This window comes from Athene noctua, chromosome 3, assembly GCF_965140245.1.
Source record: "Athene noctua chromosome 3, bAthNoc1.hap1.1, whole genome shotgun sequence".
NCBI lineage: Eukaryota > Metazoa > Chordata > Aves > Strigiformes > Strigidae > Athene > Athene noctua.
The window spans coordinates 47,542,290-47,567,244 of NC_134039.1; the positions used below are offsets into that span (position 1 = coordinate 47,542,290).

The 24,955-nt window shown below is 40.5% G+C and overlaps 1 protein-coding gene across 4 annotated transcripts in view; it reads left to right on the plus strand.

The window, feature by feature from the left end:
• Positions 1–24,955, plus strand: part of PTPRR (protein tyrosine phosphatase receptor type R) — a 156,823-nt gene that overhangs the window by 95,875 nt on the left and 35,993 nt on the right. For all 4 annotated transcript variants that reach the window (XM_074901511.1, XM_074901512.1, XM_074901513.1 and 1 more), the window contains one exon: positions 1,353–1,615. In XM_074901511.1, coding sequence (XP_074757612.1) covers positions 1,353–1,615 — 263 coding nt within the window. The remainder of the gene's footprint in view (positions 1–1,352; positions 1,616–24,955) is intronic.

Genomic DNA, 24,955 nt, shown 5'->3' on the forward strand with positions numbered 1-24,955 from the left:
GCTAAGTATTGTTTAATGGGTGTATTGCTAATGACATTAGGTCAGCTCCCAGCTAAACCTCTAATGCTAATCCTTGAAAAAACAAACCCATCAGATCTATCCAGTCTTTGCTGGAAAGCTATGGAGTGATAGTTTTTTACGCAGTGCTAGCTGGGCAACAGCTGTCAAAGAGCTTCTGACTTGCAGCAGAAAAATGCTTTGGTCTACACTTTGTTTTTATGGCTTTGCAAACCAGGATTCAGTTTGAATGCTTTATGTCAACAGATAAAGCAGAGTAGAAGGTATAAGGGTATCTGCAGACACCTTCAAAAAGCTGTGTGCCTTTCACCCACCTCCACCCACAATACAGAATAGTAATTCTCATGTTTCATAGGTTGTAAGGCACATTTTGAAAATGGCACAACTACAACTCAGAAATCATTTTTTGCATTCCCCTCGAGAGATAAGATGTGTTAAACAGGTGTAACACAGGTTCCTCTGGAGTGACATTATCAAGCACATGATGCCTGCTGGCCCTCACCAAGCTGGTGTAGACCAACATTGGTGTGAAGTTTAGTGGAAGAGGATCAGTACAACTTCTGAAAAGCTTTTGATGCAGATACCTGATATCCAAATTCATAAGCAAAGGGTAGACAGAGAATCCTGGTGTTACAGTATGTTCAAACATCAGTGTCTTGACAACTGTAAAACACACTTTTCTGAACAGATGCTTAAACAGCTTCACTGGCCACATGTTGCTTCAGCTTTATTCCAGAGCAGGTTATGTTTCTCTGAGGCCATTGAGGGATATCCTTATCCTGAGGGGTATTTCAGAGTAGTAGCAGCCTACCATTACAAAAGTGGCCTAGTAAAGTTACTCCAACCATCAGCTCCATGCAAAACAAGTAAGAGCTCTTAAGAACATCTGCTCTAAACCAAAATGAGACTTCTATAATTAGAGACATGTACCTGGATATATCTATTTTATTTTGTGCCATTGTCTCTTTTGTGTTAAAATTCTTACGGATTCTTCTACAATTACTCTGTTTATCAGTATTTCCTTCTTCAAAGTGTCTTATGTAACTATTTTCTATTCCGTGTTATTTGCCCCTTTAATAAAACAACTGCTGGTATTACAAAGAATTACTGTCTCACAGTGAGAACTGTTAAAGTCCCTACCACCCACGTGTACACACTGTGGTTTATGTAGTGGAAATATTTATCCTGTTGTGGGAAACACTGTGTAACACAACTTGTGGCTTAACTTCTAGGAATGTAAAGCCACATATAGCAACCTTATCCAGCATTTGTGATACTTTCCTTGTCTTGTTTACCAGAGACTTGAGATTGGGCTTTCCTCTTTATTTTGGTAGGTTCTGTACAGATTAAAGGAGAAGATCCAGTTGTCACTGAGACAAGAGAAGGAAAAGAAGCAGGAGATCCACCTCTCACCCCTTCACTTGCAGACGTCTCGGTCCGAGTATAAGACCACCAACAGCATGGTCCAGCCTGAACAGGCTCCAAAGGTTGTTAATGTTGTAGTGGACCCTCAAGGCCAATGTGTTCCTGAGCTCAAACCTTCTCTGTGTGCCAGTCCATCACCTTTCAGAATGAAACCTGTGGGGCTCCAGGAAAGGTAGGGTGGTGCCCAGCACATTCAGGATTTATTCTCCTTTGTTATACTCATGCTGCATGATTTCATATGTGTCTCTTCTGTCCATAAATGGGAGACTTCACCCTATGAACATCTGAGAAGTGGGATTTTGGTGTGTTAATGTCTATCTCATGGGTATTCCCTCCTTTACTTTTCATATGAGCAAAGGTCCAGAAGGTTGGGCTGCTATTAACTGTAGTACTACAATTCTTTTTGCTAATTTGTTTCTTCCCCTTTTCAACAATTTCCCTAAAGAAATAAATTTTCATTTTCCATTGATTTTTGCCTGGTTTGATCCTGGAGATCCTGTCAGAGGGCCCATGAGCTGGTTATGTTTTGTCAGCAAAGGACATTCTCATTGTCAGGGAGTCCCTAGCACGTGGGAAACTTAGAAAGAAGAAATATTTACGCCAAGTGCATCATACAGCGTTAAATTATCACTTTTAGATAATTTTTCTTCTTAAATCCATCTTTCCGTGATGGTTGGGATACAGTCCAAGGTCTACAGTTTTTACAAAAAAGGGAAAGAAGTGATTAGTAATGAATCCAACCGTTGTGTGCATCTCCTCAGAAATACTTGGACGCAAAACCTTGCCACTCATTCTACCTTTCAAAAACTGGGATAGTGCTCTTTTCCTAAAACTAGTTATTCTTCCCACAGGAGAATACATACTGACATCTGTCTCTCCTCTGTTAGAAACACATATGACTTCTCACCTGATGGCTCAGGCCGCATTCATAAAGCATCAGTGCTTTGAATAACTAATGTAGCATGCAGCGTTGCAACTGAACTCTTTTACCCTGACACAGATGATAAATGAAAGAACAGATGCTACACAGATATGACAGGGAAATCGGAATGAAAAGGAGACTGGACTGAGCAGAGCCTTGTCTGTGAGGACTCCGAGTTGAGCAGTAACCCCAATTCAGCCTGAACTGCAGGATTTCAATAACAGAGATTCTATCAATGGCTTTATGAGCCACAGGCAGAGCTAAAGCTCTGTGAGTGAAAGATGCTGAAAGGCAGACCTGTCATAAAATATGTAGCAATATCACTGCAATTAAAAAGTAAAGAATGGAGGAAGCTAGTAAATATGTTTATCAAGTTGCTCTCATTCCACAAGACCCTAAAAATAAAGCACATGGGCCTGGGTATCACATAGATAGTTTATAATACCTAGCACCTAACATAGCATATGTAATAGTTGAAAGGGATTGGGGTGAAGGAATTTGTAGAGGGAGTTTGTACTTAAGGACCAGGGAAGAAATTTTTCCATTGCTCAAAGACAATAAAAACTATTGATCTAGGATCTTAATTTCCACCACCACAGATAGAAACTCAGCATTTAATACTCCTAAATCAAATTTCATCCTTTGGAAGACAAAGTTCTGAGTCAGATTGTGTCCAAATGGAGAGCTGAGATACAAAGAGGAAACTAATCTGGTGTTTGATCAAATAAACTAGGCATTTCAGCTTATTACTAAGGAAATAGAAGTTGAAAGAACTGAGCACTTCAGTGTCTACTGTAAAAGACCACTAACAGGCCATTGTGAAAAAGTGAAGGCAACTGTGATAATGTCCCATTCTGCAATTCTTTTTGTTATGTTTAACACATACACTTTATCAGCCCAAGTCCACTTCTAGAAATGGCAGTTTAAGTTTATTTCAAACTCAGTGATATGAAGGTCTAGGGATGTGAGGGAGTGAACTTTAGGAAATAGGTTGTCTTCTCTTCCTCTGATTATAGCTATTATATATTTATATAATTTATATATTTCTTCTTTATTTACTATATCCTGTACTAATAACAAATGTACACACGTTTTGACACACAGAAGCATTGGAGGCAAAAAGTAATAATGCAGCAACACATTTTGCCTCAGATGTCATCTAATGACCAGGTACGTGGACAGTTAAAACCCCTCTCCAACTTTCTGCCTCACAACCACCTTGCACTAGGCAACCTTGGGCTATCCTCATTACACATGGGAGCAGGAGACATTACAGCATGTGTCTGCACACTGTAAGCCACACACAGCACAAAACAGTCTGCTTGCAGCCCTCCTTTTGTCAGTATGGAGTGGGATCAAGCCTGGACGTCCCCTCCTGCTCATAGCCACAGCTTGGGGGCACCCATTCAATAATGTTTGCTACCCTGATTTTAGCTTCTTCCAGGGGAAGAAGCTTGTGGCAGGCTAGTGTGGATATGGGGGCTCCTTGACAGACTTATAATTGAGATTCCTTTGGCCAGGTGGCTTGACAGTGGTTCCTGAGCAGTATTTTCTAACTATCCAAACTCCCTCATTTGATTCCTTAAGGCTGATCCATAGTCATGAAATTACTAGTATGATCCAGACCAAACTGTATCTCTTCAAAGAGATATCAATGGACCATGGGCCAAACCAGGGAGTGAGCCAACCACTGTGCCTAGCCATCTAGATGGAAAGTTTGTGACAGTATCTCTGAGGGATGGGGCAGAAAAGCTGGATGATGCCTGCCCGTCAAGCTCTCCCTGCTCTGCACACTAGATGCTGCTTTGAAGAGCACATCTAAATGCAAAATTATGGTGGAACTGAGTTTTCACAAAGCACCACATCTGTATCTGGCCATCTGAACCTTCCCATTTTTAATAGGAATAGCATTGGCTGGTACAGAGGCAGACAAATTGTTAATGGACAACTGTGCATAGATCAAAATGTTTCTGGGAGTTTGTCCAGGTTCTTAAAATGTATTTTGTGTCTGAATACGATAGCCAAATCCATGTACGTGTTTTTTTCTGTGTATCTGAAAAGGCTCTTACTCAGCTGTTTTTATAAAACAGCTTCCCCAGCAGATTATGCAATATTTGCACTATCAAATGTATAGAATGCTGCAGATTATTTTTGTGTGACACACACATACCCTGGTGCTGGTGCCTTGATGCCTGAAGTTGTGAGTGAATCTGGGGGCAGGACAAGTGGCCTGCATGTTCTCCTCTTTGCCTGTAGCACTTGGAGGAGAGAAGGTGGTTATGCAGTCAGGAGGGTAAGTGGACCAGCAGCCTCAAGAGGTGAGTTATTTTCTTGGATGCTGATCAGGAACGTGTACCCATGTGCAGTGTGCTGTTGAGGGAGCGATGGAGTGGTGGTCACCAAGAGTGGAGGATGGACTGACAGGCGTGGACGTGATAGGGCTGTTTGTCAGAACAAAGAGGCGCTGACTCCTTTTTATTACAATTAGTGATAGGTGCTGGGGCAGGCATGTAAAGGACTTTCTTCGGAGCCTTCTGGCATCCTCCAGATCATTCAGTATGGAATGCTTCAAAGTTGCTCTCTTCTGGTGTTTTCACAACTGCTGCTCCTTTGCAGCAAAGACTTTCTCCATCAGCAACCCACATAATGCTGCTACTGGCCAAAGGAGAGGGAGAGCTAATGTTCTCCCATGGGTGACTTCAGCAATGAACGGTCACAATATCATAGTACCGATGCCTGACTTTAGGATGTAAATGGCCATTTTCTCTTCCATGAGCATATCCATGAATATTACATCGGTGTTTATTTTTATACTTAGGCTTTTATAGGTTTATATGAATAATATATACTTTTTCCTTCAGCGGAGTAAGGCTTCCTTTTATTCTGCTGGTTGGCCCAAAATCCATCTTGATATCAATGGTCCCAGCCAAAATCACAATCTGGTGAAGTGGGATGTGATATTCTAAGTTTCATGGCTGACTTGTCAAGCATTGAAAATTCTTAGTACAAGCAGTGAGTTGTTAAAACACAGGCATGGTGAAGATATAAATATAAATATAAATATAAATATAAATATAAATATAAATATAAATATAAATATAAATATAAATATAAATATGTTGCCACACCATCACAATATTCACTTGTTTTACAACTGGATATACTTTTCCTCCAGCCGCTGCTGCTGTGAGTTTTAGTTCCAGTATGATTTGTGACTAAGACAACTGTATTTCAACTATCTAGTGCACAATATACTGTGTTGTTCAAATTAGTTACTATCTAGCATGCAAAAGTACATGGAAGAAAAGGAAATGTGGAAAATAGCTCTTCTACTGTGTGTGTTAAAAAGCACAAACAGTGCTTTGGAAAGTCTTCTCAAGCTTTTGTATTCCATCGTAGCCACAAGGACCTAAAACTGTGGCTATTAATCTAAATAATGAGTGGGAAAAATCACAACACTGTGTTTTCTTGGTATGTTACATATTCACTGGAAAATTATTCTGTCTGAAGGGGAGAGATCATTATGTTTACATATCAGGATGTTAGGGGCATGCAGGACTCTCATTTAGGCCAAGTAACATTTTACATGTGCTTCGTGCTGATTTTTTTTCTCTGCAAATAAATACAAGAGGGTGGAGAATACAATAGAAAAAAAAAAAGGCAAATAGAGCAAAAACCTGGCAGATAAGTGAAACAATAAAATATTTTTACATAAAAGAATTCTGCAACAGTATGGAAGCACTTCTGGGACACAGTGAAACAGAAAATACTCTGTAAGAGGGAAGGCAGGCAGTGCCAGTGTGAGCAAAACTGGAGGGGAGAGGGCTGCTCATTGACATCATTCAACATAAACTGTGCAACCAAGTCTGCAATGTCTAGAGAAACCAGTAAGCATCAGAATATAGTAGCAGGAAAATCACCTAGATCATTGTGAAGTGTAACTCCCTACAAACACAACAGATAGGACTGAATCTTGGCTTGAACTCTGTGAGAACCATGCATGATGATAGTTTTCCCCACAAAGCAGAGCAATACTATAAAAAACCTATGCCACAGTTATTAGTCTGTAACCAGTGAGATTTCTCTTACCATCCTGAAGATGCCTGTAAACTGGCAGCAGAATTCTTTTCTCCAGTTCTAAGAAGTATTCAGTGGACATACAGTGAGTATAGTTCACTGTTAAGTATCATGAAATAAAAGTTAAAATAATATGCATTATAAAGCTGCTAAATGCTCACCTCTGTCCACTTCCATGTAAGATGAGAAAAAGATATTCTGATGGAAAAGAAAGGCAATATATTTTTAAATAATTTAAAAAAAAAAAAAAGTATTCAGATAAACCATAGTAGTCTGTGTAACTCTGCCAAAAGCTAAAGTTTGAATCAGGAATGATGTATTAGCAAGAGGTACTCACATATAGAGTCAGACAAATAATGAGAGCAATTATTGTTCTCTGTCTGCCTTTAGCATCCTTCCTCAGAAACATGTGGTATTTGACATCTTTACAGAGAAGATTGTGGACAGTTTTGGGCTTCAAGTTTGGAGGTGGAAGAAAATTCCTATGTTAATATTGATAACTATTTTATTAGTTATTCTGCACAGACACACAAATTAATCTACTGTTCCAGCCACCTATACAGTTTCTGTGCCTTGTCAATTGCCATCTGATGACAAATGCTGTGGATGATAAACACTAACTGTAATACCTATTTTCCTGGTGTTAGCTGTTAAAATGAATTATTATCTTAACAATACTCTATACCAAATAAAACCTCATAAGAAATGTTGGAACCAAGGTAAAAAACCTGATGTGCTCTTTGCTTCATTAATATAACAGCAGCTGCATCTTGGGATACCACTGTTCAACCAAATCTCTGGTCTAATAGATGAGAAAAATTTCCAACAGTTCTCTCTGGTTCTGTTCTGATTTTTAGATCACAGAGGACAGTTGCCTCAAATATAATTATGGTGTTGCTGATCTGTTATCTTTATACAAAACTGTCTATTGTGAGTCATCATTTCAAGTAATGCTCAGAGGGTAGCACCTTTGCAGTTGCAGTACTGTAAACTTGCCAGGTTTTGTAGTTTATGACACAAGCATGGGAACTTAATATATTTACAGGAAGGGCCTTGAATTTCCTGGCTAAAATATACTAGCTTTGCATAGATTTGGAGGATAAATTTACCCTATTGTGTGGAGCTGAATATGCTTTCTGCATTCTTAATTTAAATCCTAGGGATTGTTTTCAGGAAAATGTCAGTGTAATTGTTCGAAGCACAGCTATGTGCCAACACAAAAGTACTAGCTGGAGAACAATTTTACGGTGATATCCTATCACAAGGAATTTGCAAAGCACCAGGGACCAGTAAACTGTGTTTGAGGTGGGAGGCAGGAATTTTTGTGCTCCAGTTCGTCTCTGCCACTGACTCATTAGAGCACTTTGGACATGGTACATAAACCTCCTTCAGCTGCGCTCTTAACAACTGGATTGAGACTGGCTGGCTGGTGTGCCTGTCTGAAGAGATGTAGCAAAGGTGAGAACCTTAACCTGAAGTACAGTAAGAGTCCTACAGTCCATTTGTTCACATAATTTACAAAGAGTGAGAGAATACAATAAAAAAAACCACCAAAACCAACAACAACCTAAAAATGTATTTCTCTCATTTGGTAGACCTCTCAACTATATTCTGTCCTGGTCTATAAGATGCACTAATAAATTCAGTAAACCCAGAAACACTTCTTGCACTGAGGCCAGCTAGCAGAGATTATTTTGTGTCCATACTGCCAAGCTCCCTTTACTTCCAAAAGAGTGGGGGCTGGATGCAGACTGCCTGCTGGGAATGGTTTGTGCATGTGCTGATTCCCAAATTGTGCCAGTGAATTGTTTTGGAGCGCTCTTGTTGGCAAAGGCTAAAAACAAGCCAGAGCTTCATGGCTTGAAACACAGCAATATTGATTACTGAGTTTCAGTGCCGGGGATTGTTTCCTGGTGCTGTTTAATTTCTTTTTCTTGATGTAGCTTGCACATGAAGTAGTGCACAGCTGGTGTAGCAGCTGACGTGAGGGGAGCAGTCCTGATCGTGGGCAGCTGCTTATGGACTGTGCCTTTTAGTAATGCTCCTCTCGGTGCAGGTTCTCCTCGCAGCCCAGCATTGTGGCTTCCCTCCTCCTCAGGCCATCTTCACTAGCTGGAAGGCCACACACTATGACTGCTGGTACCTGCACCCTGGAAGACAGGGTAAAGGCAAGGGCTGAAAACCTGGGCTACTGAAGTGAGAGAAACTGGTCAAAGTAATGGACAACATGAAGTAGGATTCAGCTCTAAGGATCTCCTGCTCAGTGCCTGGGAGGTCTGTGACAGCATGTGGATTAATGACTAGAGAGAGAGTAATGCTTTACCTCCAGCTTGCATTTGTGTAATGTTTCTGTTAGTGCACAGTCTGAAAACTTTTTGCAAGCGCTGGACCTCTGAGTTGCACAAATGTCTGTTCTGTCCAACCCATTACAGACGTCTTTGCTTATCTGCAGTGTAGGAAGAGGACAGGAATGTGAATTGTTCCCTTTCTCTGGAGGGGAAGTGAACTCAGGCACCAGCCTAACAAAGACCCTTTAAAAATCGTATTTTAACTGTTTGACTCCTGGCTGGTTGAGAAGGTGTTTTGGTTGTGGTTAGAGCTCTTTGAAGCAAAATTCAGTGGGAGTTACAATCTAAATGAATAGATGCAAATAACTATGTACCATCGCCCAAACTTACACCCACAGTCCATTTCCCTGTGTCTCTAGCACCTCTTGCAAAGTACTTCAGATTAGCGTGGGTAGATGGTATGTTTCCGCTCCTAGCACCATCTCTGCTTTAAATCGTCCCACATCCTTTCTTTTTCCCATTCATTTCTGGGAGTGGATAGTTCAGGCAAATTAGTCCACTCTTGTTTGGAGATATTCTTCTGGTAGAGTTTTGTAGTCCTCTCAAATGCCAGGGAGTGCTCAGTTTAGCACGCAGCCCATGCCTACCCTTGGTTTTCCCTTTACCATCTTGTGAGGTTTAGTCAGGAATTTTTTAATAATTTTATTGTATTCCCAGGTCTCTTATCTGGTGTTTATTCTTGTTACTCCAGTTGCTACTGGTTTTAGCTTGTACACAGGAAACCACAGTGCCAATCAGTGTCGTTCCCAAGGTGACAGGAAACCCTGTTTGGTCGGATGTTGATTGTGCTTGTCTTTACTGCTCCACCCATCGCATTTTCTTCCTTTTTGGCTTAAGTTAAGACAAATTAATCAGTAGCCGCCATCTGGTAGACAGTTTTGGTGGTTTTGCAGTGATTTGTCCAGCTGATCTTTTGAAAAGTAACACACAGCACAAGAAACTGAGGGGAAATATCCATGTTAATGTTTAAATGATTCTCAAGCCTAGGATCAGACAAACCATTGTTGCCCTAGGCATATGAGTAATTTGAGTTGTGTGAGTAATCTCCTTGTCTTGTCCAGCAGCAGGTTTGGGTTTTTAAGCGCCATTTGGTCAGAGAGTTCAACTCCAACACAGTTTTCAGTGACTGATTTCCTCAGCTCCTCTCTGCCTCTGCTTCATTTCTGTGGTCATCCATTCTAGGCAAGGTTTCCGTGACTGTTTCACCACCTGTCCTAATGTGCAGGCAGAGTGGGACATCTGGGAAAGTGAGGAGATGCACACCAGCTGAACTTGGATGCTTTGAGTATCATGGCTCAGCCCATAGCAGGATGTGTCCATCTGTGACATTTACAACCAAATACATTGCCTTTTCAAATCAGCAGGTTTGAAATGCCATGCAAAGGGACAAAGAGGGAGAAGAAAACCAGTTTCATTAGGAGGAATGGGTTATAAGCAGGATGAGGTCCACTGCATCTCATGAGTCCTTGACTAGAACCAAAAGGTACTGATTCCAGTAAAATAAACGACTGATGTAGAAGGGAACATCTTTGTCAGATATACAGGGGTTTGAAATTTACAAGAAAGGTTGATTTTTGAGTCTTGGGGGCTTTATAGAAGTGTTCTTGAATGCTGCTATTATATCAGAAAAAGTCCAATGCCTTAAATTAAAACAGAAATATTCACCTTTTCTCATGTTTTGGAATGTGTTTCTCACTGATCATGCCATTCCTTCTTGCCAACTGTTCTGCAGGGCAGCCTAAAGCTGAATTTAGCTCGGTTGCCTGTAATTTAAAATGTTAGGAACAGACACAGAACATAGTTAAAGAAAGAAAAGTATCAAAGCACCTCCAAAACTGCAATACAAAATATCATTTGAATTGCAGGAAGCCATGTACTGGACAGTACTTACTAAGTGTCTAGCTTATATGGTAGCTATCAGTTAATATTCCGGGCCATGAATCTCTTCTTTGAATCAAATCATAATTCATTTTATTTCTGTACATTGTCAGAGCACTTAAAAATTATGACAGTTGACTAATTATACTGCTTCTTTTTGGAAAACAGTTCTGGAAATTCAGCAGAGATCTCTTACGCAGTCAGAGCTAGTATGTACAGAAAGCTTAACATTGCTAGCTAGCAAAAACACTTTTCCTGAAAGAATACTGCACGTAAATCTGTGGGTCAGACTGTTTCTCGGCTGTGGGAAATTCTCTTTAGCATTTTTATTACTGTAGCACCTAAGAGCCTCAGTCACAGATCAGGATTTCTCTGTGCAAGTCTCTGTATACACACAAAAATGAAGTGCCCTATATCCAAAAAACTTACAATCTAAACATCAGACAAGTTAGTAGATGTGTACAGGCAATCAGGCAAGCCTCAGGAAATGGAGAAGCAATAGCATCATAGCAGAGATGAGGATGCCCAGAATATGCTATGAGAATGGCTCAGCCTAAGAAATACTGCCCAGAGGCAGCAGCTGATTTCATACAACACTGACCTTTCAGCCAGGTTCTTGCTAGAGTTGTTTGTCTGCTTCAATACCATCATATCCAAGCTGATACATTAGTTTGGCTTGACTTTGATTCTTCACTGAGTATGGCCAACATGTTTCAGGAACTCTTTTTATTATTTTCACAGTAAGGCAAGTGAGACATTAATTGGTTAAGTGACTGATTCAAGAAAATATTGCAAATCAGTGCTCTACCTTCATAAAATACTTGGACTCTTGAACTCTCTGTTCAGTGCTCTAACCAGTGGAGTCTGTAAGAAGCTATGACAGTGATATTTCTTTCTGGGACAGGGACTTCCCTTATCACAGAATCATCTGTTCATTATGTTCCCTAACAAAGAATATACTTTTGATGCTTAACAAACTGTGTGTATTGTTATTAATTTATGGTAGCTGTAATTATGCCTGTTATATTAATACTGTGATTTGATAAGAGGAGCAAAACAGAACACAGCTACTTCAAATAACTGCTCAAATATGCGATAGGCATCAGAAGGGGAAGTACTGTATATAATTCCCACACAGAAAAATGTCGTTAACTACAACGTTTCTCTAGGGAACTCTGTCCCGATGCTTTGGGATGACCGATAGCAGCTCCCTGGGAAGCCGTGCTGCCAGTGAGAGATGGGGCTGGTGCTGGACAGAAGGCAGCTGAGCCTGCCCCTCAGCCAGGGCTGGTGCTTCCACTTCCCACCATCCCCCTGACAGCTGCATCTCCTGTCTTTGAGATGTCTCAAATCCTTCCTGAGTTGTAGCGAATTCCACCAGAGGACTGCCACATAGTCCAGAAGCTTTCAGTTCCTTTCCCTGGACTTGATAGTGGATGTAACAGTACAGCCTTACAACAAACGAAGGAAAGCAATGAGAACGGAAGGAAAGCACACAACAGCTAATAAATCCAATTTGCATGATCTTGTTTCACTTTAGACTCTGTTTAGCTTGTTTTGTCTCAGTGGATTTATAGAGATATCTGGGAAGAGAATTTGGCCCATAGACCACAGTACTGAATAGGTTTGAAAAAGAAGGGAGCATTGTGAAAAGCAGAAATCTGGTATTGTAATTAATCCTAGGGGTAATCCTCTGGCTACAGAGAATGCATTTTCAATTTACTGATAAGATTAGAATAAAATAAATGTTTTCTGCTTCATCACAAGGATTTTCCCAAATATAGATGGCCTAAATATCCCTCTAGTCCACATGTCTAGTGTTCACTATTGCCTGGCTCCCAGCTATGGAGCTTGTTGACCAGGGACAGTGCAGAGTTCGTAAGGTGGGCTAAGAAAGCAGTCTGAAGTAAAAATCACAGAAGACACCAGACACAAAGATGTAGAAGCAAACTTTAGTTCAGGATGTTCCTGAACTGCAGATTGCCAGAAGCTGGAGGGTATACTAAAAATAAGTAACAATGTTAAATAAGTATTCAGTAATTCCGGCTTTCTTGCTTTGTTCTTGCATTCTTTCCCTGAACCTCCTCTTGCTGGCCATTGCTGAAAACAGAATACTAGTCAACCTTTGGTCTTACATAGTGCACCAAATTTACATTCATATTTCTACATCACTTCCTTCAATGATGTTAATCTCGTGCACCAAATTTACATTCGTATTTCTGCATCACTTCCTTCAGTGATGTTAATCTCACTTGTGTTACATTAGGTGTATGGAGCCCTGTGTGTTTAGAGCACTTTTACTGAGATAGGTGGGGAGGAGATCAGATTGGGAGGGAGTTTGGTTTATCTTTCAGATATGACTTCTCCTCCTTTCTCTTTATTTCATAATGCAAGGTGCATTTAGAGGAACACTGCCTTTATCAGAGTGCTCACATTTCCTTCTTCTATTCAAATTCATGTAAGTGAATTTATATCAAGTGATTTAAGTTTCTTAATGCCGTGAATCCTTTCCTAATAGGGAACTATGAATCTGAAGCAATTATAATTATTTCACTCTGAAATTTCCAATCTGTACTGACTCATTGATTGTGTGTATGAGGAAGAGTAGATCCAGGAAACCTTTGCTCTGGCCCATGCCTTCATTGCTGGGCAAAGGTACAGATGCATTTCCCTTCTCTAGAGCCCAGCCTATGCACTCCCCTATAGGAACATCTCTGATGAAGGCAAGCAGTGGCCAGGGCCATGGCCTTCAAGACATCTGCTGAGCTCCATAGAAAGGAGCTCCAGGTCACTTACTTGTCTGTTCCTCATTGGCTGCTCAGCCCTAAGCGGGACAGAACAGCTTGGCAAGACCTCTTTTAAAGATCTGTCTAATTTCTGAAGATCAAGGTAAAGTACACCTTGGTATGCAGACATTTACATCTGTCTTTTAAAAGCATTCAAGCATTGCTCCATTTCAAATTGCAAGCCTAAACTTAATTTTCAAAAGGAATACAGGCACTTTGCACATTTGCACACTAGTTTGAGCAAACCTTCCCATAGAAAGCAAGGCTGGAAAGCCAGACTACTAAAGTGAATCAAGAAGAAAAAAGCTGGGAAGAGAGAAAAGTTTATGTACCTGGCTTAGATGTCAGCTCTAGAAACTTAAGAAGCAGCTAAATGGCAAACTTGAGTGCACATCTATGGTTCCTGTCTCAAAAAGCCTAAATCGCATCAACTCATACTGTAACTTAAGCACATAAGTCACTCTGGAAATGGAACTGTGCCTTCCAGACTGTATGAGCTAAAAGGATTTTTGGCCAGTATAGGCAGCTTTAGATGCTTTGTCCACTGTGACTGAGTGGAGCTGTTTCGCCCGCTCGCTTTAGAAAAGTCCATAGGTGGCGCAGCTCTGTTGAGCAATGCTGTGGGTCTGGAGATTTTACATTCTTCAGGAACTGCTGCTGTTCAGTAATTCCTTCAAAGTGCACTAACAATTCATTTGTCTGCTTAGCAGTCTTCTGTGTGACACTTACAGTAGTTTAAAGATAATGAAGACCAAGTCAAATAAACAAGGAATGTGCTTTTTTATTATCTTAAGGTTGACAGGGTATAGTAAACGCCTCTTTTCCCAGATGTTCCTTCCTGTCTTTCCCAAATGGCAAACTCACCAGGAAAGAACTCATTGTACTGATTAGTCCTCAAGTCACAATAAAAAATAATTTTCTCTTACTGATACTGCCTGAAGATACTGCCCATTTACATTAAGAATACTAGTACCCATGTCTTTTTCCAGTTCAGCTGGTTTTAGTTAAAGCCTCAAAAGAATATTGAAGAATATTAATGTGTGAATAGATTATATATTTGCTTGTTGGGATTTAAGGGTTGTAGATTATATTCCTTAAATGAGCAGCAGGTTCTGGACAGAGGTACTTAAGAGATTAATTAGTATGGAACATCTGAAGCTAATGGACTTACTGATAAGGCTCCTGTTATGAAAAGAGAAAAGAACAAACCCACAAACATTTTTTTCATCTAAAACCTGAAAAATCTATGATCAGTCCGTTATTTATTTGTTTACCATAGGGCTGACCAACTAAATAGAAAAATACCTGTTAAGCAGTCTTATAAAAACTTTTCCTAGTAGCTATTGCTGTAGTGCTGCACCTCTCTGTTCTCATTTATTAGCTCACTTCTCTAAGATAGGCTAAAATAGTTCTGTGAATACTGCAGGCAAGCTGCCTCTGGGCATTCTGTAGTGCTCATAAAAGAGGTGAGCCTTGTGTGTGCTAGAAAAAGTAATCAGGCTTTGCACCTGGACAAGACATCTACATGGGAAATAATGGTGCCTGGCTACAGGTCCTCCAAGGCGTCATGGAGGTACTTATGAACTGCAGTCACAGAGGGGCAACTCATACAAGTATGGAATCATAGAATGGTTTGGGTTGGAAGGGACCTTAAAGATCATCTAGTTCCAACACCCCTGCCATGGGCAGGGACACCTTCCACCAGATGAGGTTTCTCAAAGCCGCGTCCAGCCTGGCCTTGAACACTGCCAGGGAGGGGGCAGCCACAATGTCTCTGTGCAACCTGTTCCAGTGCCTCACCACCCTCACTGTGAAGAACTTCTTCCTTTCATTTAATCTAAATTTACCCTCTTTCAATTTAAAGCCATTACCCTTTGTCTTATCCCTACATGCCCTTGTAAAAAGTCCCTCTCAGCTTTCTTGTAGTCCCCCTTTAGGTACTAGAAGGCTGCTATAAGGTCTCCCCAGAGCCTTCTTTTCTCCAGGCTGAACAACCCCAACTCTCTCAGCCTGTCCTCATAGGGGAGGTGTTCCAACCCCCCGATCATATTCATGGCCTTCCTCTGGACCAGCTTGAGCAAGTCTATGCCCTTCTTACACTGGGGGCCACAGAGCTGAACACAGTACTGCAGGTGGGTTATCACAAGAGCAGAATAGAGGGGGAGAATCATGTCCGTCAACCTGCTGGCCACACTTCTCTTGATGCAGCCTGGGATACAGTTGGCTTTCAGGGTGCAAGCACACATTGCCAGGTCATGTCAACCCACACCATCAAGTCTTTCTCTGCAGGGCTGCTCTCAATACACTCAGCACCCAGCCTGTATTTGTGCATGGGATTTCCCTGACCTATGTGCAGGCCCTTGCACTTGGCCTTGATGAATTTCATGAGGTTTGCACAGACCCACCTCTCAAGCCTGTCAAGGTCCGTCTGGATGGCACATCCCTGCCCTCCAGCATGTTGACTGCACCACACAGCTTGGTGTCATCGGCAAACTTGCTGAGGGTGCACTCAATCCCACTGTCCATGTCTCCAACAAAGATGTTAAACAGCACTGGTCCCAATACCAACCCCTGAGGAACACCACTCATCACTGCTCTCCACTCAGATATTGGGCTGTTGACTGAAACTCTTTGAGTGCAACCAGCCAGCCAGTTTCTTATCCACTGAGTGGTCCATCTGTCAAATCCATGTCTCCAAATTAGAAACAGGGATGTCGTGCAGGGCAGTGTCAGATCCACAAGTCCAGATAGATGATGTCAGTATGACAACAAATATTTTGAAAATTGGATTTTTTTTTTCTAATTTTCAAGCAAAAGATACAGCAGACAGAATATGTAGGGGGGGGTGGGGGGGGGTGTGTGTGTAACAGTTCTTGTTGGCTTAGCTTAAATAAATGCATTATCTAAGATTATTAAGTTGTGCGTTAGTTTCATCTGTGGAGCCCTAGCAGGTAATTGTTATTCCTCTCCATTCTCTCTTCTCTTTGCCTATCCTTTTAATCCCTTTTGTTTATATTCATTGTAGCTTGGTTTAAATTAGCGTGGGCATTAATTGCAGAGAGAACAGGTCATCCTGTATGTTTGTGCAAGGAGGCCTCTAGTATGAAATAGAGCAATGCTGCAATGCAAGCAGATAATAATAGCAATAAACAAGACTGCAGTCGATTAAAACTCTACAATCTGAAGCAATTTAACCATAAATTAGTAAACATTTATTCAGCTCTTAGAAAAAACGTCTCAAATAAACACAAAAAATTAGCATCTTCATTTATTTTTACTTCTGAACAGTTAACTCAGTTTTCACTCATGCTGAAAACACATACTGTGAATATGAATCAGAAATAGATATTTATGTTACCATTCAAATTTTATTGGAGAGAGAAGTTTGCGTGACAAAATACAATTTGATTGAAGAAATAATCTACAGGAAAAGATGGGAGGTTGTATAAGCTTTGCATTTTTGAGCAGTCAGTTCCCGTAGCCAAGCAGTGTAGCCTTATCGAGGGCAGAACAGGAGTGAATTGGCAGTACATTAGAAAGCATGATTAAAAGAGGGAAAGTTGAAACTACTCTCATGTCAGCTGTTTTCCTCTACAGGATATTGAGCCATTCCTGTCCTAACCAGATACTGATTGCTTAAAACTTAGTCCAGAAGTACTTGTCAAAACCGTTTCCTCAGTTCGTTTTGACATGCTGAGCTGTGAGTAGATCCTGAGAACTGTTTGCAATTTAGTGCTGGAGGTATTGGCCTGCTCTTGCTTGTGGCTGTGGGAACAAGATCAGACCCTCTGGAGAGAACATGAAGTGCTTTCACTTTCCAGAAAAACTATTTGAACTTTATAGCTGAGGTTCCTGATCAGCTTCTGTGGACTCGGAGAGGGCTGGAGGATGCTGCCAGGTACTGCCAGGAGGTTTCTAGTAGCTAGGAAGCTGCAGAGGATTGGAAGTCTTGCCTCACAGCAGCCATATATCACTCTTCTTCTCATTTCAGTAGGCACACAGCTTGCTGTCGTCACTTCCAGACCCCTTCCTCAGAGTCAGAGGCAGGAAGCATCAGTTTTTCAAGTGAAAAATAAGTGGGAAATGATAATAATGCAACATCGGAATACTATGAGGAGAGCCACGTGATAGAGCAAACATGAGCACAAAAGCAGATGGTCTTTCCAAGAAGATGCACAGGATCAGCATACTTCATCCTGTTGCCTCCCTTATAGTCCTGAGCATAAAGGTCTTCCATCTATGGCTTTCTGGTGATAGGTACTAGCTTCAGTGTTATATCCAGATTACGCCCTCTCCACTGTAAAGGAGGTCGTCGTGTTGGTGAGATTGGGCTGCCCACACAAATGGCCACAGGATTCATCTCAGGTGCAGATGACTGTGAGGCAGAGTAGAAATAATATAATTATCAATAATATTAAAAATTTAATTGCTAAGCATGCTTGTGAAAACATTGAGCTAATATCTGCCTATCTGTCCAGGATCTCCTCTCTGGAGAGGAAAAATCAGAGCCAGAGGAAGGTTAATCTGTGAGAGGAATAAGGCTTTGGATAAAAAAAAGAGAGGTCCGCTCTTCCTAGGCATGATAGGAGGTCAGTAGGTAACTTCTGCTGTTTTAGGTAGCACTGTTATGTCAGAGGATAGCAGGAGAAGGGGGAAGATCAAGTTTTGACCACCTGCACACCAAAGTGTTGAAGGTGGAACTCTGGTCCTGCATTGTTTATTTTCGTGCATAGTAAAGTTGCTGCAAAATGGCCAAACATGAGCTGAGTGGAATGGGTCCTTCAAGGTATCAGGCTGTACCAATTTAAACTGGCCATAATGCGTATTACCCTTTAATGCAAAGTCAGTCAGTTATTTTATATTCATAGTTACAGATTTTCTATCAAAATCAGTTTGTTTTTCTCTGCTGTTGTTTTTTAAGTACATGATTGACATAAATAAGACTGAATCTTGAAATCAGTTGAAGAGTAATTTGCCTTAGAGAGGAATACCTATGACAATTGCAAAATGACTTCAGGTAACTTGAGAAATGACACAGATTTAGGGAACCTCGGGTTTTGCTTCTAACACTAATTCTTCTTTGGACTCGTTAGTTGGTTGACTGCAGCTTTTGATTTTTGAGTACTCCGGTTTGGGTAGGTTTGGTTTGTTTAAAAGTACTGATAACCCCAGGTCTGGGTGGGTTCCTAAAAGCTGCAGCACTTGTTCAAGTGAAAACTAATGGCAACACAGAATTGTTAGCAAGCAAAACAAAGATCATTTGGGAAACTAAGTTATCATCAGGGATCTGCCAAGCATAGCATATGTATAACAAGACTTCATAGGGCACCTAGAAGTATAAAAATAAAAAGTACATTATATGCAATAAGTTCTATGTGCAAATATTTATTTGGATGACATTCACATATTTACATAATGAATTTTTTATTCATCATTTCTTAAACTAATACTGATGGTATTGATTGACCTTTGTTGAAAGTAGGAGTAAGTAAGATGTTAATTACATTAATGGGTATTGCATATTATCAGAACTTGTGGGGTTTTCTATCAGAATATTCTTTAATATGTGCTGCAGCACAACAGAAAACTGAAACTTATGAGCTCTACATTCCCAAGAAATGAATGTAGACCTAGGAAAAAATTAATCTTTTTCCTTCAAGTTTGGGTGGTCAATAATGAAGTTTTACCACATGCTTAGAAGACTTGTTTGAGATAGTATGCTAATGATTAGGAAAAAAAAGAGAGATTACCACAGCCATTAACATAACCATACTCTCATTCAGCCCTACTTCTGCAAGACATCCAGTAATATAAGCAGTACAAGGTGATGATATGTATTTCAGGCTAGCATGTACAGAGCAAGAATCATATAGAAGCATTTGTGAAAAGTATATAAACTGTTCTTATGCTTGCTAGAAGCAACAATGCTGTGAATGTTACTTTAAAATTTATCAGATTATATTTCACTTCAAATGAGAGTCATCTCTTAACCTTCTGAGGACTGACTGTAATGGATATTATAAATATGGATTTGTGAAGAAGTGTCTCAGTCATATATTAGAAGATCTGTGCTACTGTTTACCCAAGGCTGAAAGTAAACAGCAATATGTTCAGTCCTTTGCAAAGATTATTTTAACCCCGCTGAATTTCTGCTTTTCTACTTTTTCTTTTTTCAACACTGATTTTTCTTAATTAAATCAATGGGAGTTATGCAGTATCCTCTTTTTATCTATTTTATATTGAATTACAGGATTAATAGCAACAGAAATGTTATATCCTTTTCAGATTTACTGTGCTTTTCACACCTCACCAGTTTTATGTATCATGTTTGTTCATCTACATGACCATATTTTCTCTTAGCTATTTTGCTAAAACAGCAGGAAAGCTAAGACCTATTTTTTTTCCCATTGTCCTTTTTTACACATTTATATTTTTTTCCTGTGCATTACTCTACTGAAACATAAAACTAGATAAGACGGTGAAGTCTGGCACCAGTAACACAGTAAGTGGTGAAAACCACGTGCGTGATTGTGCTCTCCCAGTGTAATTGCAGCAGTGCAAAACCCAGCTGAATTCAGTGCATTTGCTGATGAGATGGACCAGCAAGGGAAGAGAACCAGGACCCATGTCTAGACCTAGCCTGTGAGCACTAGAGAAACAAAATGCACAGGAGAATCATGGTGTTTTTCCCATCATCCCTGCAGTAAAACCCAGGGAGGGTGGCTCTGCAGAGCATCCGCCGGTACAAGCAGGATCTGAGGACCCAAAGCAAACTTGCTCCCCAGCAGCCGCAGCCAGCGCTGCTCTTCCCTCTAATTAATGGCTTCCTTCCACCTGCACAGCTGACACAGGTCCCGCCTCAGCCCTGCAGAAGCTCGGCAGAGGGACGAAGGACCGAGGGTGCAGAAGGAAGCACCTCCCGCGTCTGCAATGCCGGGGTCGGAGGGCAATGGCTCTTGGAGGGCAGCAGCCGTCACTGTGCCTTCCAAAACCACTGGAGAGAATGAAAAGCCAAGGACCGGGAATCTGGGCGTTGCATTTTTCAGGAGTGCTGAATAAACATGGGAATGTGTATTTAAAGAAATTACCCAGCTTAAATAAACAACTGGGATAACGCGTTGAGTAATTAGATTTTCATAATAACCAGCTATGCCTTAATTTTAGGGTCAAGGAAGACCTGGAAATGACCTTGCTAATGATTAATAGGCTTTAGTAAACTGGTGGCCCTCCAAGGTGGACAGATGGAGCTTCCTTTTAAGAGTTTTCAAACAAATATTGCATTAATCTGGTTTGGTCTGTAATAAAATCTGCTTCTATAAAAGTATTATTAAAATATTCCAGTGGATTCTGGTCAGTGGATTTGTTCCTATTACCCAATTGAAAAGAGGGCCATGAGTATGTAGTAAGACCTCCCTCTGGGATACTAGACAATACACAGACACAAGTGGTTTCCTGATTGTATTTATTCACATACGCAGTGATGAGGTGGCCGTCCCAGCTGGGGAAACTTCAGAAGAGTTAATCTTATGCTGATTTTAATGTAGTGTTTGTCACAAATCTTTGCAGTTCCTCAGATTCCTCACATGATGCTCCTCCCCATGAAGACATGACCTCGAGGAGATGCTGGGGGAGGTCTTCATTAAAAATCTTCTCTAATTTGGCCCAGACTATTAAAATAGAGAACATAAATAATATAAAGTTATTTAAAAGGTAAAAAAGGGTTGTAAATATTCAGAAATAAGGGAAAACCTGTGTGTATGACTCCTTCACTCTAATTTGAAATGGAAAGATACCCATATGTAGTCAGGAGATACACATATATCTATCTCTATATGTCCAAGTAATAAAAGTTGTCTGACTTGAAGTGTCACTGGTCTGATTGTGATTTCTTTATTGGAGACAAGGGATAGTTACCAAAGATGGTCTTTGCTTTAGGTGGTATGCCCTTGTTGCTCGGTGGCCAGCCTTGTGCTGTTCCTCCAATAAGGTGAGAAAAAGTGGACTCACTACCTAACCTCTTTCCACCCAGGCAGTAAAAGAGAAGAGTATTCTTGCTTTCTTCTCTTTTCTACAGAAAGTGAACAATTTAACTGTTGGAGGAACACAGAGAAGGATCTGAGACTATAAGCATCTTCTCTTAGGACATACAAGCAAATGGTGGGTTCAGGCCCTCCCTCATCTTTCAAGACAAGGCAATATGTCCTGTTTGCAGCCCTATTCCTTAGCATGGTCTTGAATGCAATAAAGAAGTCTGCATGATTAATGTTGGTAATAGTTATTATTGTTAATGTAAACATTATTGAAATCTTTTTATCAACTGGAGCATACTTCTTCAAAAGTGTTCTTTGAGATGCCTGGTTTTATGCACCTTCAGAGCTATTATCTAGTGTATATCCTCTTATGGACATTCTAAAAAGACTGCTATCCCTTAGGTAATTATTTTTTGACCTATATTCAGTTTTTATTCAATGTGTAGCTTTTAGTGTGTTAAATATGCAGCTAAAAACTCTTTCATCTTTCCCAAGTAAGTTATTTGATTCTCAACACTGGTTTTCATCAATAATCCCCATAAATGGTAAAAGCTGTAAACTCAAAGTTATAATTAGATCAGGTATATCTTTTGTTGTTTTTAAAAAGGAAATAGCTTTTTTTGCCAAGACTGTCAGTTATAACAATATAAAAGCCAAAGAAAATATTAATATTTTCACGGAACTTTGTTACTGAACAATACAAATATTTTTCCTCTATATTAGGAAATCTCAGTAGGCTCTCCCAAAAATATGCCTGGGTCTAAATCACTACCCATTTCTCAACCCAAGGTAGCCTAAACAGTTTTGGAGACATTCATTGCACACTTCTGTGGATTTCTGGATTGTTTTCAAAAGATTGCATTTGCAATGTACTCCCTCAGAGCCACCTGTTTGAGAGACTGCTTTTTTCCACAGAATAAATAGCTAGTTGTGGTCAGAAGAGGTGCTTTCACAGGAGAGTTTTTGTGAGAAAGCAGTCTAACAGGATGTTTTCCTAGAGAAGCAGAGTGGAGCTGGGGGACTGGCCTCTCCTGCAGGCATGGGCAGTCCCAGGGGAACTGGGATGGGTACATCAGGCAGGACTCTCCTTTGTCTGGCAGAAAGCGGCCACCAGGCCGGCTCACATGTTCACCTCCCAGGCTGTCACGGCTCTGGGTTTGGTATGAGCTCTGGTACTGTCAGCTGGGACATTGGTGCGATGTAGGGTGTGTAGCAAGCCACAGAGCACTACTGGTAGTCTGAGCATATGTCAGTTACTAGTCATTTCTGCTCAGGGTGCTATTTCACTTCTGCCTACCTCCTAGCAAAATTAGCAGAATCATACCCCACCTACTTCCCTCTGCCAACAGAAATTGTCCCCATCTACCCCTGGAGGCAGCCAGCTGCCTGCGGCCGCCTCAGCTCCATCTTGCCTCTCCCACCTCTGCTTCTGTTGCTGACTCACTGTTACCATCTGTGGGCCTGGGCAGCAAAGCTTTTGCTATCACCCACCTGTCACCTAAGCTGAAGTAGGCTTATGGACACTTACGGAGATTCACCGATTCCACCAGGTGATCTTGTCTCTTGGCCATTGTTGCTTTGTGTTCTGATAAGTGACAGGTGAATGACTGAAGTAATTTCTATTCATGCAGACTGATATGATATAAATGGTTTCATTTAAAATAAAATTAGTAAAGGACCTGCTGACATGTATAAGAGGAAGGGAAATGCATCAAAGTGTGTCACAACAAAAGAAAAAGTGTCATGTTCAGATGGTTAAAAAGAAGAAAACAATAAACCCTAAGAATACTTATTCTGGTTGAAGAAGATCAGAAAACAGAACAGCAACACCAGCACTAAGTAAGGAGTCACAGTGTCTGAAAAGACAAGTGATTTGCTCGAATATGTGTGCATACAAATACCTATGGGCCACCAATAAATAATGAAAGGGCAATAAAGAGCAAGTATTAATACAAGCAACTTTTGCTGCAGACTAGAGGAAAAGATTCCCCCAATATTAATAGCACTTGCTTCACAGATAATATCTGATGATATCTGTATCATATTTATAATAATATGTGGTATTACTATAAAAGGGACATTGTAATGTAACAACATCCCAATATCCAGAACAGTGTTCAGTCATGCTCACCCAGCAGGAGTTCTCCTGCTGATAAGAAATGCACTCAACCACACAAAGTACTAGTAGGAAAACTGGAGTCACTGGATAATAGATTAACAAGTAAATGGTTAATCACTGGCAAGGTGTAGAGCTGTATTCTCATCTAACAGGATGACTATTAGGAGAAACTTGAGACAGAGATTTTATGTTGTGGTTGCATATATCCAAGCACGGTAGAGCAACTAATAACTTAAAGAACTCCCCTGTAAGCATACATTAATGGAGAGATGATAATCTGCAGGGATAGGAATGAAACTTGCATTGTCATATCTCTCTGTGTGCATCGGCTGCTTGGTAAATGTTAGAAACGTTTACCCTGAGCTGGGCATCTGTAGCTGAACCTTACAGTTTTACAGTACTGATTTCTGATTAGTAAACACAGAAACTTTGATTAATGCCTACAGATGTGTGTTTAGTCATCACATTTCACAGAGCATGGATTTACTGCAATCAGTATGCCTAAAGTTAAAGGTTGACTAGGTAACATTTGATCAATGGGTTGAAACCATGAAAAAAGACAGTTTTCTTAAGTGTTGTTTGGATAAAGCAGCAAAAACAATAGTGCTCGTACCAAGCACATAGAAGTGTGCTTTATTTGTATTTTCACGGCTCAAAGGTGTTGAATCCAATTTTATTTTCCTGTAGAAACGTGAAATGTTGATAGATTTTATTGTCCTGCAATAGAAGTTTGGCTTTTCTGAATAACCCCTCTAAGTCTGTGACCATTCCACCTCCTGGGATGCAGCTCATTCACTGTGGTTTATTGCCTCTCCCTTGTCTCCTATCTAACATGAGACATTATCCACTGTCTTGATAGTCACAGTTTGCGCTGCCTTTCCACTTATCTCTGCTGATTTTATCACATTTTTCCCATCCTTTCTGTATATTTAATTTGAGTAGATTCTTAAATGTATAGCCAGCATAACTGTGAATTTATTTCCAGGTTGTTATATATATCAGTTAGAACTATATCCCCTTTTTTTTCTGTGAAGCATTTCTTACTTACCAAGATATCACTTTCACATTTGACATCCATAACAATTAAGCAGCATATAGGGAGCAGTTTCTACTTGTAAGAATAATCCAAATAGTTGCTCCCTCGCACACTGTTCTTGCAGTATTCATTGTTAGATTCAGGAGTTAGAATGATATGTAAAATCTTGGTTTTCTCTCCACCCAGTGCTTCCAGTGAAACCAGGCTTGCAGACTGTGCAGACCCAAATCTCCCAGTCACTATACAGAAAGTCAGTGTGCATAAATAACTCAGGATCAGCTGCATGAGTATGGGACTTACAGTAACACAGATCTGA